This window comes from Mercenaria mercenaria, chromosome 14 (assembly GCF_021730395.1).
Source record: "Mercenaria mercenaria strain notata chromosome 14, MADL_Memer_1, whole genome shotgun sequence".
NCBI classification, from domain to species: Eukaryota; Metazoa; Mollusca; class Bivalvia; order Venerida; family Veneridae; genus Mercenaria; species Mercenaria mercenaria.
This window is the reverse complement of record NC_069374.1, coordinates 22,711,268-22,731,480: the sequence shown is the minus strand read 5'-3', so window position 1 is coordinate 22,731,480 and position 20,213 is coordinate 22,711,268. Positions and strand designations below refer to the sequence as shown.

Below are 20,213 nucleotides of genomic sequence, written 5' to 3'. Positions count from 1 at the left end.
ATTTCACAATACACTGTATTTTGAAAGGTAACACTTAAGTATGAAAAACATTCCTCCTAAAGTATGACATAATATATGATCAAAGAAAAAAAAGGAGCAGTCAAGAGGAACCAAACTTAGTCCATGCAATAATGCCTCTGTCAAGGTTCGACGATGACATATAAATGATTTATGAGAATGAGTTGTTTCGAAGTTTACCTACTTTAAGCCTTTAAAAGCAATCAAGCAAGGCCACTAACAAATCAAAGAAAATTCCAGAGATGCTAATCATCCATCCAGTGCTTCGAGAGAAGTTACTTAAAGACTTTCTATTTTTAGCTCTAGCAGTCAAGCAAGTCTTACTACTTGAACAAGTTTAATAAGGAAGGACAATACAAAGATTCGTCAGGTGAACATCTACCCAGCTGTATAACAAAAAGCTGTTTAACGTTTTGTTTTCTTCATACATATAACACTGAAAGACTCGGATCAGGTGAGCTAAGTTATGTCATGCATATATATACGTCAGGGTGATCATACTTCAGGGTGATCATACGTATGAACTTTCATTTGGAATGGATAATGACAAACTGACTGCATGACTGAATGACCAGCTGACCATAAGATGACTCCTATATAGTATATATACTACCTTGACACGGTTTATGGGGTAAAGAGGTAGTAATTTAAGCAACAGGATAGCAAGACTATACTGCCTATGTCCTTGTCTCATACTTAAAGGTATACTGGACCAAAATTTAATATTTGAAAACAAATACTTGATATAGACAAATAATTAACAAGTTTATGTGTATCAACAGTACTAACAGTACACACAGTATACATGTATGGCTGAACACAGTATAAATGTTTACTACCACTAAAAACTGGAAGTTTTTAAACAATCAACTTTTATTGCATTTAATAATGAATAAAGGGCATATGTTTCATTCATAAATGAACAAAGTCTATAAAATTAGTTACCTTACTATGAAGTCCTCTCTTCTCCACCACCTCAAGGCATCTGATTATGCGGGGCCATAACGCAAACTGGAAGAAAGAAACAATACCAGACTCACACACCCGAGGATAGGTACGTATGTCACATTAACTTGCCGTATGAACCTCAGTTATGATAGATTTTATATTCCTTTGCCTTTTTTGAGTTATCTAGAGCATCCATTTATTAAACAGTCTAGCCAAGTGTACACTACAATTTATAAGGAATGTTTCTGACATTCAGTGCACTTTGAATTACGCACAAGTTTCAAGATTACCTCTGCTCAGTAAGGTTTTCTCCAAACACAGTTTACATCCAACATGGAAATGTCTATGAAAAGACCAATTTGATATTTCAACAAATTAATTCAACCAGTGTGCCAAAAGACAAAATTAAATAGCAAGCACCATATCCAAGAGGCGATTAAACAATACCCAAAGCGGGAGAATTTGAACTACCCATGCCGAAATGTTTAAGAACAAGAGGGTCATGATGACCCTGAATCGCTCACTTAAGTAATATGAGCATGACACATGTAGAGAGGAAGATTAGTTTTGACTCACAAGTGTAAGGCCTGTTGGAAGGACAGCACTCTCAACTATTTGACTCTTTTTTTTCTAAGACATCACTACTATATGATATAAGTAAGTGAGTGCGGGAAATGTAATGTTTTTAATTTGTGATGGTGGTCGGGGGAGGGGGGGGGGTGTGGGGACAGAAAGAGGGTGCAGGGAAGGCTGCGTGTATGGGAGTTGAGGAAGCTGGTGTATGAGTAAATCTAAGAAACAGTACCAGATACAAGTTAGTGTAAGAAATGTAGAAAAGATAGTTTAAACAAATCTAAGTGCCCCCACCCCCACAAAAAAATACCGATACAATTAAGACACTAAGAACACATAAGAGATATGTGACTTAATAAAGTGTAAGAACTGTGAAAAGAAAGGAAGGAGGTGCGGCAGGGGTGTGTGTGTGTTTATGGTGGAGGGTGTGTATGTGGGAATCTAAGACAAAACGAGATATAAGTTAGAAATAACTAGATATGTGTCCATAGGACACAGGTGCACCCAAACTCTTCCTGGTACTGTATATAGTTTAATAACTGGTGAGATATCATTTTAAGATAACTGCAACCTAAACTTTTAAGTCTTTGTGTACTCAACTAAGTCAAGGATTATAATTCTGGTCTGGCTGAGTGAAATCCCAAAAAGAACACCAGGTACACAACACATGCTATATAACAATCCCCTAAAGTTTTATAACTCTATGTCAAACTTTTAAGATACATGTGGCGCAAACTTTTATGTAGGCAGTGGAACTAAATATACAAATTTCAAGTAAGGGCTACCTATTTTAGATATATGTGTAGTTAACTGCATCAAAGTACACAGTCTGAAAAACTAATTAAAATATCATTTTCTGAAAAAGAATTATTTGATCTGGACAAAAAAAAATGATCCTGGGTAAAATATTTAGAAAAAAATGGAGACAACTCCGCTAAGACTTTACTGCAGGCTAAGGTGATTATTGACCTAGTACCTCCTCAAACAAACCATGCACGTTTTACCTCTAGGCATGAGAAAAAAACATGCATAATTACTACAGTCTGAAAAGAAATCTATATAAAGATCAAGTCAATTACTGCCCTGGGGAAATTGTGAAATTTTTATTGTGAAATTTGTCAACAAACAGACGATTTTTTTTTTGAAAAAGTCAAACCCACAGAATTTCACAAGGTAAAATATGTTGAAAAAGCTACAGAATGAAGCTACCCATATAAATGCATCAAAGTATATGGTAAATATCAAGAAATATGAGAAAATCAAAGAAAGCAATTTCAGGACTGTTAGATGTATGACTGATTTAACATAGATAGGTTACTTTTCCATTGCACTGATATAACATAGACAGGTTAAGGATTGACAGTGTTCACTCAACAATTTCACTCTATAAAAGAATGTTCCTCTTGTATATTGAGGGTATAGGGTAAGCTGAAATGTTTTAAGATATGCAACACAAACTTTTAAGCACTAAATGTGTATTCTTTACTATGTAAAGAGACCATAACTCTTGTCAGGCTAACTGAAGTCCCAAACCGAATACCAGGTTCACAACTTCACAAGCTTTATCACAATCCTGTAAAGGTAAATACTTTTGAGAAGGCGCCACAAACTTTTATGCCTTTTTTATAAAATTTCTGACTTAGTCAAGAGCCTGAACTCTGGTCTGGTCAAGTGAAATCTCAAACAAAACCCCAGGTGTACAACTTCACATGCTGAATGATATTCCTATTATGTTTCATAATCCTATGCCGAATACTTTCTGACATGTACATGCGACACAAATTGTTATGTCTTTTTTATGCATAGTATTGACCGAGTCAAGGGCCGTAACTTTGGTCTGGCTTTGTGAAATTCCAATTAAAACACAGGTGCATAATTTTACATGCTGAATGAAAATCCTGTTAGGTTTGATGTTCCTGGGTCAAATAAGTTTTGAAATATGTACGACACAAATTCGGACAGGAAGACAGACAGACAGACTGACAAGCGGATGGACAATGGAAACTCTATTCCCCGCCTCCCCCATTCCTCCCGCCCCCCCCCCCCCCCCACCCCCCACAAAAAAAATAATTGGGGAGAGTTTAGGAGCAAAAATTAGATGTGAATTTGTTGAGGTTTGTACGCTTTAACTATATATTATCACTGAAAATAACAAGAGGGCCATGATAGCCCTATATCGCTCACCTGATTTTAGTTGTTTGCTTGGACAAATTTCTTTGAGTATTGAAATCTGCAGATGCCCCCTTTCAAACCCGGACTAGATTTTATCAAGGTAATTTTTCTGATTAAAATTCATGAAGATCAATTGAAAAATACAGCCTCTATCGCATACACAATGTGTTTTTTATTTGACCTAGTGACCTAGTTTTTGCCCCCAGATGACCAATTTTCAAAATCAGGCTAGATTTCATCAAGGTAATCTTTCTGACCAAATTTCATGAAGATCAGTTGAAAAATACAGCCTCTATCGCATACACAAGCTAAATGTTGACAGACAGACGACAGACAGACGACGGACGCCGGACATCAAGCGATCAGAAAAAATCACCTGAGCAATAACAAGAAAGTAGGTCAGTAGATCATGAATAAGACTATTCAAGATTAGTTTTGAAATATGTATCAAACATTATACATGTGGTCCAAATTTCTTTGCTGTAACTTAAAAAATCAAGAAAGTAGGTCAGTAGGTCACGACTAAGACTATTCTAGATGAGCATTGAAATCTGTAACAAACATTACAGGTCATGATTTAACATATTAAGAAAGAAGGTCAGCAGGTCATATTCATTGTCACTGAAAGTCAGTGTTAAGATCGGTGTGCAAAACTGAACATGTCATCCAAATTTCAAAGCTGTATCTTAAAAAAACAATAAAGTAGGTCAGTAGGTCAAGGTCACAGTCAAGGGACCCCTAATTACTTGGGACCATCAGGTAATTATCATTAAACAGTCTAGGCAATATGATCAGATAATTTTTGAAATATTTTTCCCTATATAACCCAAATACAAATGACCGCAGGAGTGGGGCCTCTTTCCGGCCCAGGTGCATGATTTGAACAATCTTGTTAGAGAACTACTAGGCAATGCTACTTACCACATAGCAAAGGCCTAGGCCTTGAACATTCAGACAAAAAGATTTTTAAAGTTTTTTCCTATATAAGTCTTTGTAAAACTTGGGAACCCCAGGGCAGGACCTCTTTTTAAACCCAGGGGCGTAATGTGAACAATTTTGGTAGAGAACCACTAGGCAATGCAACACACCAAATATCAAAAGCCTAGGCCATGCAGTTTCAGACAAGAAGATTTTTTAAAGTATTTTCTATACAAGTCTATGTAAAATTTGGGACTCCCGAGGCGGGGCCTCTTTTCACCTCAGGGTAACAATTTGAACAATCTTGGTAGACGACCACAATGCAATGCTACATATCAAATATCAAAGGCCTATGTCTTGTGGTTTCAGACAAGAAGATTATTTATGCTTTTTCCTATGTAAGTCTATGCAAAACCTGGGACCCTTAGGGCAGGCCTCTTTTCACCCCAGGGACACACATAGAACAAACTTCATAGAAGACCAATAGATGATATCACATGCAAAATATTGAGATTTTCCTTTTGGTTGCCATTTGGTGCTCAGCTGAGCTAAAAGTACAGGTTCCGCCAGTCTCATCAATAAGGCGTTTTGATAGCTTAACTAGAATGTGTCTGTAGAAACTGATTTAAAGAACAACAGGGCCAAGATGGCCATAGGTTGCTCACCTGAGAAACACACCATAACAGTGTAAACATCTTTGACCTAGTGATTTCATGGAAACAAATATTCTGCCCAAGTTTCATTAAGATTGGACCAAAAATGTAGTCTCTTGAGTTTAAACAAGTATTTTCTTTGATATAACCTAGTGACCTAGTTTTTGATCCCAGATGACCCATATTCAAACCTGACCTAGATTTTACCACGGCAATTATTCTGACCAAATTTCATGAAGATCAATTGAACAAGAAGGCCATGAAGGCCCTGTAACGCTCACCTGACCTATTAGCCTAAAGATCATTAAGGTTAACATTCTGACAAAGATTCATGAAGATAAAATCAAAAATGTGGCCTCTAGAGTATTAACTAGCTTTCCCTTGTGACGACTAAGCCATCAACATTTTACGTCCGGATACAGTTTAAATTTGGTCAGAATGATTGCCTTGGTAAAATCTAGGTCAAGTTTGAATATGGGGCATCTGACTATAATATGCGTACCTCGATTATGTTATGAGGCCGTCCTCATGCCGATACCCGGTGTGGATCAAGAGATTAGCCTCTCCTGAACATATTTCTGAACTTATCATGCCTTTAGATATTAAACGAGCCATATTAGAGACGAAGAAATACTAATTAGCCACCTGTCGCCAAACGTGGATGCCATATCCGGCTAGGGCTAAATTTCTGCCGCACGCGCGATGACGTCATCCACTAGATGACGACTCTGCCAAGCCGGGCACCCCATACCAATGTAGCCACCCCTCTGAGACTATAAATAGCCGGCAGACCCTGGCACTGTCGTCAGTATCCGGTTAGAACTTGTGCTAGCCACTACGCTATTATTTTAATTCCTAAATGCCAAAACATCCTATGGATGTGTCACCTGCTACCAAGAAGGTACAGTAACCATACAAGATTGCCTAGAATTTCTGGCAGGGTTTGACAGTTTGACAGAATTCCTTAAACCTACGAAAATATAATAAAGTTCTAAATAAAATTACCAAATCCAAGACTAGATAGAACCTTATATCTTTATATCTATAATAACGATCCACTACCTATCCTTAACAGACCTAGGACTATTTTACAGGCCGAGAACAGATATTTCCTAATTTGATATACAATATAATCTATTCTTTCTAGACAACCATTATTTAAATTTAACATAGATAGATTCCTTTCAACTATATAGCCTTTCATCCATTCCGAGAGCCAGTACCATCAACCAGATTTCCTGATAAAATCGTATAGGCAAGACGTGACACCGTTTTTGTCAAGCCTCCTATGTTAACAAGGCAAGACATGACACTGTTTTTGTCAAGCTTTTTTTTACTCTTAGAATTTCTGGAACTACATCTAGATGTGGAACTTCTAAATTGGCACAGACGAACAGACGAACATTCCTGACCAGAGGTAGACGAGGAACCAGGGCCATTATACAGATAAACCATATCTGATTATATTGTTTGTGAAATGATAAATAAATAAATTATTGTGTTTTAACTTTATTTCAGGTGTCCGTATAATTTACTCCAAAACATCTCCCTATCTTCCCCCCCCCCCTCCCCCTCCCCCACCCCCACGTGTGTTTGAGAAGAACCCACGTTTGGATATTGAAGTGTGTGCGGGCTAGCAGACCCCGTGTACGTTTCAATATTCGGACCAAGTTTCATTAAGATATGGTCATAAATGTGGCCTCCAGAGTGTTAACAAGCTTTTCATTTGATTTGACCTGGTGAACTAGTTTTTGACCCCACCTGACCCAGATTTAAATTTGATCTAAACATCATCAAGATTAAAATTCTGACCTACGTTTCATTAAGATACAGTCATAAATGTGGCTTATAGAGTGTCAACTAGCTTTTCCTTTGATTTGCCCGGTGACCTAGTTTTTCATCCTACCTAACCCAGATTTAAACTTGACCTTAAAATCATCCAGGTTAACATTTTGACGAAGTTTCATTAAGATATAGTCATAAATGTGGCCTCTTACAATGTTAACAAACTTTACCTTTTATTTGACCTGGTGACCTAGTTTTTTAATCCAATGACCTACATTTGAACTTGACCTAAACACCATTAAGGTTAACATTCTAAGTTTCATAGAGATATTATCATAAATGTGGTCTCTAGAGTGTTAACAAGCTTAACATTTGATTTGAACTGGTGACCTAGTTTTTTGACTCCACCTGACACAGATTTAAATTTTACCTAAAGATCATCAAGATTAAGATTCTGACCAAGTTTCATTAATATGTGGTCATAGATGTGGCCTCTAGAGTGTTAACTATCTTTTCTTTTGATTTGACCTGGTGACCTAGTCTATGACCCCACATGACCCAGATTCAAACCTTCTCTAAAAGTCATCAAGATAAACATTCTGACCAAGTTTCATGAAGATATGGTCATAAATGTGGCCTCTAGAGTGTTAACAAGCTTTTCCTTTAATTTGACCTGGTGACCTCGTTTTTGACCCCACCTGACCCTGATTAAAATTGACCTAAAGATCATCAAGATTAATATTTTGACCAAGTTTAATTAAGATAGAGTCATAAATGTGGCGTCTATAGTGTTAACAACTTTTCCTTTGATTTGACCTGGTGACCTAGTTTTTGACCCAAGATGCCCTAATATCAAACTCGTCCATGATTTTATTGAGGGTAACATTCTGACCAAGTGTAATTAAGACTGGACCACAGTTGTGACCTCTAGCGTGTTAACAGTCAAATTGTTGACGACTGACGGACGATGGAGAGACGACGGACGACGGACACAGGGCGATCACAAAAGCTCACCTTGAAAAATACAACCTCTATCGCACACACAACGTTTTTCCTTGATTTGACCCCATGACCTACTTTTTAACCCCAGATGACCCATATTCTAATTCGACCCAGATTTCATCAAGGCAATCATTCTGACAACTTTTTTAAAACATCAATTGAAAAGATAAAACTTATATCGCATATACAAAAGGCTTTTCCTTGATTTAAACTAGTGACCTACTTTTTTACCCAATATGACCTATATTCAAAACATATCTAGATTTTATCAAGGCTATTATTCTGACCAAATTTCATGAAGATTAGTTGAACAAGAGGGACATGAAGGCCCTGTATCGCTCACCTGACCTAAAGATCATCAAGATTAACATTCTGACCATGTTTCATTAAGATATGGTCATAAATGTGGCCTCTAAAGTGTTAACTAGCTTTTCCTTTGATTTGAATCGGTGACTTAGTTTTTGACCACATATGACCCAGATTCGAACTTGACCTAAAGATCATCAAGATAAACATTCTAAGTTTCATGAAGATACAGTTCTAAATGTGGCCTCTAGAGTGTTAACAAGCATTTCCTTTGATCTAACCTAGTGACCTAGTTTTTGATCACACCTGACCCAGATTAAAAAGTGACCTATAAATCATCAAGATTAACATTCTGACCAGGTTTCATGAAGATACAGCCATAAATGTGGCCTCTAGAGTATTAAGAAGCTTTTCCTTTGATTTGATTAGGTGACCTAGTTTTTTACTCCAGATGACCCAATATCATACTTGTCCAAGATTTTATTGAGAGTAATAATCCTACAAAGTTTCATTAAGATTTGGACAAAATTGTTATCTCTAGGGTGTTAACAAGCTTTTCCTTTGATTTGATCTGGTAACCTAGTTTTTAATCACAGATGACCCAATATCTAACTTGTCAAAGACTGTATTGAGGGTAATATTCTGACTAAGTTTCATCAAGACAGGGTTAAAATTGTGACCTCTAGAGTGTAACAAGCTTTTCCTTTGATTTGACTTGGTGACCTAGTTTTTGACCCCAGATGACCCAATATCAAACTCGTCCAAGATTTATTGAGAGTAACATTCTGACCAAGTTTCATTAAGATTGGGCCAAAATTGTGACCTCTAGAGTGTTAACAGTCAAACTGTTGACGACAGACGGACGGACGACGGACGGACGACGACGGACGATGGACACAGGGCGATCACAAAAGCTTACCTTTGAGCACTTCGTGCTCAGGTGAGCTAAAAAATATAGCCTCTATCGAATACACACGTGTTTTCTTTGATTTGACCTAGTTACCTAGATTTTGACCCCAGATGATCCATATTCAAACTCCACCTAGATTTCATCAATGCAATTATTCTGACCAAAGTACACTCTCGATCAGAGAGGAAACCCTGTTGAACTTTGCCTTGGAATCAGCAGGATAAACATTCTGACCAAGTTTCATAAAGACAGGGTCATAAATGCTGCCTCTACAGTGTTAACAAGCTGTTCCTTTGTTTTGAGTGGTGACCTAGTTTTTGACCCCACTTGACATAGTTTTGGACTTGACAAAGAATCATCAAGATAAACATTCTTACCAAGTTTAATGAAGAAAGGGTCAAAGATATGGCCTCTAGAGTGTTAACACATTTGATTTACGCAAGTGACCTACTTTTTGACCCCACATGACCCAGTTTCGAATCTTGCCTAGCAATCATCAAGATGAACATCAAGATGAACATTCTGACCAAGTTTCATGAAGACAGGATCATTAATGTGCCTTCAAGAGTGTTAAGAAAAGCTTTTCCTTTCATCTGACCGGGTGACCTAGTTTTTGACCCCATAAAACCCAGTTTCGAATCTGGCCTAGCAATCATCAAGATAAACATTCTGACCAAGTTCCATGAAGATAGAATCATAAATGTGGCCTCAAGAATGTTAACAAGCTTTTCCTTTGATTTGACCTGATTACCTAGTTTTTGACCCGACATGACCATCCTCCCTATTAAATTTCGTGATCCTAGTCCTAAGCATTGTGAAGTTATTGTCCGAAAACCGTTTAAGTGGTCCGGGTCACTGTGACCTTGACCTGTGACCTGCTGACCTCAAAATCATTAGGGGGCATCTGCCGGTCATAACCAACCTCGCTATTAATTTTCATGATCCTAGGCCCAAACGTTCTCAAGTTATCACGCGGAAACCGTTTAACTCCTTCGTATTTCTGTGTCCTTTACCTTTGACCTACTAACCTCAAACCTAAACCTAAACTCAAATATGACCTGTATTTAATCATGTTACATCAGTGTACAAAAATTTAAGATCCTAGACCCAAGCGTTCTCAAGTTATCATCTGGAAACCGTTTAACTGTTCCGAGTCACTGTGATCTTGACCTTTGGCCTAAGACCTCAAAGTCGAACTTGACCTGTATTTAATCATGTTAAATCTGTGTACCAAAAATTATGATCCTAAGCCCAAGTGTTCTCGAGTTATCATCCGGAAACCGTTTAACTGTTCCAAGTCACTGTGACCTTGACCTTTGAACTTCAGACCCCAAAGTCGAACTTTACCTGTAATATATGATGTTACCCTTGTGTACCAAAATATATGTTCATAGGCTCAAGCATTCTCAAGTTATCATCCGGAAACTGTTTAACTGTTCAGGGTCTCTGTGACCTTGACCTTTGACCTAATGACCCCAAATTCAAACTTGACCTGTATTTTCTGATGTTACACCTGTGTACCAAATATTTTTCAAATCGGTCAAGCCTTTCATGAGTTATCATCCGGAAACCACAAAAACCAACGGACCGACCGACCGGCCGCCAAGCTCACTCCTATATACCCCCCAAACTTCGTTTTGTGGGGGTATAAAAATAGCAAAACTTGGCCCTTTAAGGGGCCATAACTCTGAAACCTATGATGGGATCTGGTCAGTTTTCAAAAAGAACCCAGATATTATGCCAATACAACTTGTTTGCAAGTTTGATTAAAGCTGATTGCAAGATGTGGTCTCAGTCATGTTCGCAAACCAACAATAGCAAATTCTGGCCCTTCAAGGGGCCATAACACTGGAACCAATGATGAAATCTGGCCAGTTTTCGAAAGGAAAGTTGTGTGCAAGTTTGATTAAAGTTGATTGCAAAATGTGGTCTCTATCGTGTTCACAAGCCAAAATAAGCAAATTTTGGCCCTTTAAGGGGCCATAACTCTGGAACCCATGACGGGACCTGGCCAGTTTCCAACTGTCAATATAAGTCGTGTGCAAGTTTGTTAAAATTGATAGCAAATGTGTTCTCTATCATGTTCACAAGAAATTGTGAACGGAAGACGGACTAACGGACGGATGACGGACAAAATGCGATCACAAAATCTCACCCTGTCACTATGTGACAAGTGAGCTAAAAACAGCAGCAAGAAATATGTCATTTCAGCTCCTAACTGATGTAGATAGTCTATTTACTCATATGAATACATTAACAGCAAACTTCAAACAGGTTTGAACTACATCTGAATAAATACTGCAGGATTAGTAACGAAATAAAAATATTTTGTATGAGCATGCAGATAAATATTTTTTTCTTTGCAGACTTGACATTCATTGTGCAACATACAGAAGCACGACTGCATAGAAATGGCAATTCTATGTAATACAGCATTCAGCTGAAGAATGAGTTTTGTTGAGATATTTAGAACACGCCTCTCACATGAACATTATGCATTGTTTAAGTAGTTATTACTTTGTAGTAATGCCAAAGAAATACTCTTTTTGTTCTATTGTTGCATACATTATACTGAAGTACACTTGTTTCGGTTTTTACTTCATACTGAGATCTAAGATTTAGCTGTTTCCTTATACCTGCTGGCAATCTCGGTATGAGAAGTACAAGAGGTCACTAGCTCCATGACTGGTAAATGTTCTCAGTGATCATTTCACTGAAATCAATATAGTACTGCCTATATCAAAGACACTCTTGTAGAGAAAATATCACCCTTCCCTTAAAAAGGCAGAAATTTTCTTTACAGCCAGACCAATTTCTTAGTAAATTAACTTTTCAAGAGCAGCCATCTATTGGTATCACAGTAAATTTCAGTCTTCCAGGAAGAGATGGTCTATACAGGTTTCACTGTATACTTTATCTCTGATTCATTTGAAGACAAGTCAATGAACCAGCCAGTGCTGGTATAGTATACAAGGAATCAGTCAGCACTTGCTCAGTATACAGAGAACTAGCACATTATATCTGGATGCTTGGTCATAATGAAACAACGTTGAAAAATGGCATTAAACCCACATCAATGAACGACGTTTTCTATAAAAAGGTCAGTGCTTTAGTACAATTATCTATCAGTAATTCTATTATATGTCAAGCAGCCTAGCATGAAAGACATATCCAAGAGCCAGCGGCAAAATTAATTCCGTGTTTTATCTGGAATTTCCAGCAAGTACAGTGATCCTCTCAAAACTTATAAACAAGAGCGCCGCCATGCGGGGCAATATACGCCCGAAGGCTTACATCATAGGATCGGAGCAAAATTTTAAGAACTTGACTGTTGTAGCCACAAAGGACTGGAACAACAAAAGGATAACTTCAAAAAAACAAATCTATGTCCACAAAAAAAATATTCAAAGTCTACAAAAAAATCCTTATCAGGTACAGGTATGTAAAAATACACCTTAAAATTGGAGGTACCATCCATGTTGTACCACAGAAAAGTGGTCTCGGTTTTTCCCTATGGCCAATAATAAAAAAGTTTCAAAATAAGCTATTTATAGTAACATAAAAGGGAAGTAGTTCCAAAAAAAATTATTGCAAGTACAAAAAAGAGATCTGCCAAATAAAAACAAGAGCACTGTAATGCAGAGCAATATACACAAAGCAAAGTCATATATGACCTTTGACCCTTAAGTGTGACCTTGACCTTGAAGCGAGTCGTCCGGAAGATGCACTCTGCACATCATCTTGGTGTGGTGAACATTTGTGTCAAGTTTCTTTGAAATCCTTCAACGGGTTCAAGAGTTACACAGCGGACAAGAAACAAAGTGATATGACTTTTGACCCTTAAGTGTGACCTTGACCTTGAAGCAAGTCATCCAGAACATGCGCTCTGCACATCGTCTTCGTGTGGTGAACATTTGTGTCAAGTTTCTTTGAAATCTTTCAGAGGGTTCAAGAGTTACAGAGCGGACATGAAACAAAGTTATATGACCTTTGACTCCTAAGTGTGACCTTGACCTTGAAGCGAGACATCCAAAACATCCGCTCTGCACATTATCTCGGTGTGGTGAACATTTGTGTAAAGTTTCCTTGAAATCCTTCAAGGGGTTCAAGAGTTACAGAGCGGACACGAAATTGCTAACGGACGGACAGACGGACAGACAGACAGACGGACAACAGCGTCATAACATAATACGTCCCTTCGGGCGTATAAGAAGTATGTTTGTTTTTTTTTTCAATACTATTTCAAAACTTCCAAGCGGACCACTCTAAATGCTGGGCTTCCCTGATTCTGAAATGAACTTGGTGTTCGTATCAGCAATTCATTTATAAAGTACCTGTGAATCTTCGCTAAAGTTCCCAGTACCACCTGGAACCTGTGCCTCTAAACTCTTTAACGTCTTCTCCTTCTCTCGCAACTTGTCTTGAAGTTTACTGTCTGAGGGGTTTGTTTTACGCAGTTTCCATATTTTCTGAAATCAAAAGCACAATTGCTTACTTTCTACAACAATTCTTCTTAGAAAATACAAAATAATATACCACAGAAAGCAACATGCATCATGTATGTTTGAATGCTACTCCATTTAACCCTTTGCAGTAAATGTTTGTGTGTGTGTGTGTTTATTTCAGCCATAGAGGTTAAAAATGGCCAAACAAAAATAGAATAGCTTATATATAAAATGTTTTGTGTATATATATATAAATCAATTTAGTTCTACTAACAATTAACATAAAATAATAGAACCATTTTCTTCACCATGTAAAAATAAACTACTTTTTATTTTATTTTTTACTGTTTCTTCAACCAATTGTAAATAGCATTCTGATTGTTATTAAGTTCATCGGTATTTTGTTGTCAAATTGCGTAAGTCAGAACAAACCAGAACAACACAGAAACGACACTTACATACCCCCAAGGAAGAGATGAACAAGAATGGAGGAAACATTTCAGACATGAATATATATAGAACTGTGTTATCAAGGAAATGTGGAAATGGTTGGTTAAATATAAACAAGAACTTCACCTATGAAGGAAAAATGCATCTGATTGCAAACAGAACTCACAGGACAGGGTAGTAAAAATGGACCTTAAAAACTGCAGATACTTTGTCATTGTGGAAGAGGAGAGAAAAGGAGGGTGGAGAAATACAAAAGTTGTAGGGGATATAAGAAACAAGTAACTGAAATAACAAGAGAGTCATGATGACCCTATATCGCTCACCTATCAAACTTTGCCTAGGAATCATCAAGATATTCTGACCAAGTTTCATGAAGATTGGGTCATAAATGTGGTCTCGAGGGTGTTAACAAGCTTTTCCTTTGATTGGACCGGGTGACTTAGTTTTTGACCCCATATGACCCCATTTGAAACCTGGCACAGGAATAATTAAGATAAACATTCTGACAAAGTTTCATGAAGACAGGGTCATAAATTTGGCTTCTATGGTGTTAACAAGCTTGTCGTTTGATTTGACCTGGTGACCTAGTTTTAGGTCCCAAATGACCCAGTTTCAAACTTGACCTAGAGATCATCAAGAACAAATTCTGTGCAAGTTTGTATCAAATCAAAGCATAAATGAAACCTCTATATGGCTGCAAGGGCCACAATAGAATATTTTGCCCCTTTCAGTGGCAGTTACTCGCCGGTTTTCGAAAGGAACTGAGTTCTTATTGTGACTTAATTTGTGTGTAAGTGTGGTTAAAATCAAATGTAAAATGTCACTTCTATCGTGTTCACAAGGAAAAAACTAAAAAAAGCTTTTGTAGAAAAGTGCCTGTCTTCCCAATAGCATAGTATTAATAGGCAAAAAGTCAATAGGAGGCAGGAGAGAAAATCAAAGAGACATTGACGGTTGACTGCAATAGGGATCGTCTACTAGGCATGCCCAATCATCCCATTAAGTTTCAACATTCTGGGTCTAGTGGTTCTCAAGCTACGGATTGGAATCCGTTTTCCATGTTCTGGCCCCTGTGACCTTGACCTTTGATCGATTGACCCCTAAATGTATAGCGGTCATATACCCTGCATTTCCAATCATCCTTTGATGTTTAAACATTCTGGGTCAAATGGTTCTCAAGTTAATGATCGAAAAGAGTTTTCCATGTTTAGGCACCTGTGGCCTTGACCTTTGCTCAAGTGACCCAAAAACAATAAGGGCCATCTACCATGTAAGTCCTACCACCCTATGAAGTTTGAATGTTTTGGTGTCAAATGGTTCTAAAGTTATTGACTAGAAATTGTTTTCCTTGTTCTTGCCCCTGTGACCTTGACCTTTTATCCAGAGACCCAAAAATCACTAGAGGGCATCTACTTTGCATGCCCATCCATCCTATGAAGTTTCAACATTCTGGATCAAGTGGTACTCAAGTTATTGATTGGAAATTGTTTTCCATGTTCAGGCCCCTGTTACCTTGACCTTTATTTGAGTAACCCTAAAAACTATACGGATCATCTACTTTGTAAGCCATATCACCCCATGAAGTTTGAAGGTTCTAGGTCGAACGGTTATCCAGTTATTGGTCAAAAATGAAATGTAATGGACAGATGCCCCTATGACCGTGACCTTTGCTCGAGTGACCCCAAAAAACTATAGGGGTCATCTACTCTGTAAGCCCTATCAGCTGATTAAGTTTATAGGTCCTGGGTCAAATGGTTCTCAAGTTATTGATCAGAAATGGTTTTTCATGTTCTGGCCCCTGTGGTCTTGGCCTTTAATAGAGTGGCCCTCAACTCATCTACTCCACATGTCCAATCATCCTATGAAGTTTCAACATTCTGGGTCAAGTGGATTTTACGTTATTGATGGAAAATGTTTTCCATGTTCAGGCCCACCCTGGCCTTTGATCGAGTAACCCCAAAATAAATAGGGGTCATCTACTCTGCACGTCCAATCATCCTATGAAGTTTCAATATTCTGTGTCAAGTAGTTCTCAAGTTATTCATCGGAAAATAGAGAGTTTGAGATTTCAAACTTCGCCTTCCCCTTCAACGTCTCTCATATATATTTTGGGTAAAACGTCACCGATACGCGTGAACTTTATTTATATCACACGTTGTTACTAAAGTTTTCCATGTAATATCACGTAAGCCTAAAACTTCTCTTTATTACTATGCGAAATAAAAAGCTTAGTTTCAGGATTTCTGCTTATTAAGTTATTTGATTATTCATATATATAATTAGACTAAATTTGATGCGAAACACTATCAATAGGTATAAGTATAATGAAGTTTAGTATGGCTAATGATTTTAACTAAATACATTGAACTGAACCTGGAAGTATGAAGTTATCAACTGATTTTGAGAAACTTTGAGATTTTGTTCAAACTTTAACTTCTACGGCATATTTGTGTCCCCAGGCGGTATCGATTATACCAGATGGGCCTTTTTGTCGTATGAAGTGAAGTTTTGAACGTCCGAAGATGTGATATCACGAAAGTCGAAACTTCATTCTTTTAACATCTACTCTGTCCACATACTCGGCATCAAAGACTGAAATCTGGATGGAGGCACATGGCATGACAGTCATTTTACTTGAAAAAATAAATAATTACGCGCGATTATCATTTGGTAGAACATTTTATTTTCGGACACTTAATACGACAATTGCGTTTTAATTATAAACATAAAATGATACTAGTAAGACGGAAAATTCTTCTGAATTATCAGACGATTTCAGATCTATGATATCATGATGAGAGACGTTTCCTGTTAGCCGTATGGGATAACTCCATTCTTTAAATGCACGGAACCAGAGCCTGGCAGAGGGACATTGTGGGTTAATTCCCCCTTTGATTCTTACATTTTACAAAGTCGGTCTTGAAACTCGGCGTGACCCTACCCTACCCCTACCCTCTCCCCTCAACCCCACTGAAATGGGTGACCCCCCTCTTTAATGTTGGCGTCCCTCTAACCAAAATTCCTGGATCCGCAGATGCTTTACTTATAAAATAGTATATTAAAATCATATTGTGCTGTCTGAGAGTTTGGCATTAAATAGAGTCATACAGAGTGTCATTATCACGTTGATATGATAATTATAGGTTATTAACTTTGTATGTGGATATATGCACGAGTTCTGCAGCGGTAATATTGCGCGACTTTAGGAGCGCAATATTGTCCGCGAAAGAACGAGTGCATATATCCACATACAAAGTTGATAACCTTTTTATTACATATCCACTATCAAATGATTAATTTATATCTAAATTATCGTTCTGTCACGAAAGACAGGAAAAAATACGGAAAAATATTCTCCGAAAACGCAATAAACAAATGAAACTGAAGCGCATTAATATTTTCCGCGAAAATGACGTCAACTTGTTGTCGCAACGTGCGTGTGGACGCCATGGACATCACGCGATTCTTTCCATTACAACGTTAAGAAAACATTCCTGGTCCTATATTAGTCCAACTCATGACGTAATTATAACTTTCATTTCAATTCATTTCAGTCTGATAAATTACTGCGTGCCAGTATCTAATAGGTCAGATTAATCAAAGTGTAAAAGTAAACAAAATGTTGCATAAATTACAAATTAAACAAACTCACAATAGCAACAAAAATCTAAAGAAACGAGATCCGCAATGGCCAGAACGTCAGGGGAGGTAACTAGAGTCACGGATTGGGACTAGTTCGATATTGCACGATCGCGGTCCATTGAAACCTAATGGAAAATGATTTTAGGTATGTAATTATCATTTTTATTTCCTCTCATGTATGATTTACAATCGTGCATTGTATACTGACTATACTGACATAATTTTATATAAAACCTAAATGTTTGGAGCAACACTAACGTGTTTTTACATTGTTCACATTGTTTTATCATTTTATTTTTTTCTTATTTATTTATTTATATTTTTTTTTTTTTTTTTTTTTTTTTTTTTTTTTTTTTTTTTTTTTTTTTTTTGATAATCGCTCTAATATCCATGCGAGGATTATATTAATTGAAATGTTTTCTTTTTTATTTAATTTTCATTTTTTCATTTTTAAAACCTCTTGTAAAATTCCTGCCCTTTCGGACAACTGGTATCAAAATGCACGAAAAAAACGATCATAATTACTGATAAATTGAATGGGCGGATTAAAAGAAGTAAGGTTCATTCTAAAGTTTGAAATCTCAAGGAATTTTAATCGAACTTCAACTTCATACGTTAACTTCGCAAGAGACGTTGAAGGGGAAGGCGAAGGTTGAAATCTCAAACTCTCTAATGACGTGTGACAGACGGACTGGCTGACGAACGGATGGATAGGGCAAAAACAATATGTCTCCTTTAGCTGGTGGAGACATAATTAACAAATTTTGGCTTTTTCTGGGGCCAATCAGGGGCCGTTACTCTGGAACCTATAATTGGATCTGACGGATTCATCATGGAATCCAAGATCTATTGTTGTTAAAGATATTCTGCAAGTTTGTATCAAATCAAACCATATATGAAGTATTTATACAGTGATAATTTTAGGTCTGCGTCCTGCGTCATATACACAAAATTTGCTGGGGACACAAAGTCTTGAAGTATGAGCTTCCTACAGGATGCATCGTTGAACCGAAATGCGAAAATTACAGAATGAATATTTTAAACGCACACCAGTCACAGTATGAAATATATAACGAGGAATTTGATTCGTCAGTATTAATAATTCAGTCAATGGAAATATCGATGCTATTTTGGTCAGGTTTTATTATAATTCAGTTGCCCGGATATTGTTTACGTCCTTGTTACAGCCATGTCACCAAAAACGTTGAGAAAACTGGAGGAAAATCAGCTGCGACTCACGTTTGCTTCCTCAGACGAAAACAACAACTCTACTTTGTCATTAAAACATGTTCCGACCAATAGTATTGATTATACAGATAGCTCTACTGATCCTGAAAGTTCTGAAAAATTAAACAAAAATTGCTCTTTCAAAGATAAATGGTTATCAATTTACTCATGGCTTTGTTATGACAAGGCAAAAAACATGTATTGTGAAGTCTGTGAACAGAATAAAATGAAAAATTCGATGGTGAACTATTTTTTTGAACAGTACCCTTGCAAGACACACCGAGTTGCCTGATCATGTCCGGTGTCTGCAGGCTCCAGGACTGAGGAAAGACTTGTCCGAGGCAACAAAGAAAATATATTCAGAGTAGGATAAAGCAGTTTTAGCCTTGTTCAAGGTAGATGATTGGATTGTGCAACAGGATCTGCCATTAGACAATTTTCAGTCTTGTTCAGCTTTTACATAGCTTTAATGTTGAAGATGTAAAATTGTTGCAGAAATGTAATATAAACTAGGAGTCTCAGTTTACTGTGAATGATTTGCTAGATAGTCTGTATCATGTTTCCCAACCGTCTGGAAATGGAAAGTTACAGAAGTTTAGATTTATTAGTGTACTGACAGATAAAAGCACGGATATTGCAAACACCAAACGACAAGTTATCTATGCTAAGATATTAAATGAGGATTTCAAGCCTGAAACACATTATGTTTATAACACTGAGTGTCACGATGCTACTGGTAAAGGCATAGCTAATACTGTTCTGTCGAAAATGGAAAAACATGGTATAAAGCCAGACAAAATCATGCCACTTGGTTCCAGTGGAGCTTCAGCCATGACTGGTAAGGAAAATGGTAAGAAACCTTTAACTAGACTGGTTTAAGAATTTGTCTTTCCAGCAGCAGCAGTAAAAATACACATTTAAGTATCAACATCTAAATTACATATCAAATGTAGGTAAAGGCAAATTTAAATTAATAGAATTTTAATTAACTGGATAATATTGGAAACAATTATTATGCAAACAAGATCCTAACAGATCTGTCAAGACACTAACGAATCAAGACTTCTGTAATTTTTCCTTAAAAGACTGTTCTTAAAAAGTTAATTAAATCTTTATATGTTCCAGGGGCAGCAGCTATCAGAAGACGGTGAAATCCCCATATGC

The 20,213-nt window shown here is 37.2% G+C and overlaps 1 protein-coding gene across 1 annotated transcript in view; it reads right to left on the bottom strand.

Annotated features, from left to right (window-relative positions):
• LOC128548136 (uncharacterized) overlaps nucleotides 1-20,213 on the bottom strand; it is a 77,649-nt gene that overhangs the window by 40,645 nt on the left and 16,791 nt on the right. Inside the window, exons 3-4 of the mRNA XM_053522538.1 lie at nucleotides 13,620-13,754; nucleotides 964-1,029 (exon numbers count right to left, since the gene is read on the bottom strand). Of these exons, the coding sequence (XP_053378513.1) occupies nucleotides 964-1,029; nucleotides 13,620-13,754 (201 nt within the window). The remainder of the gene's footprint in view (nucleotides 1-963; nucleotides 1,030-13,619; nucleotides 13,755-20,213) is intronic.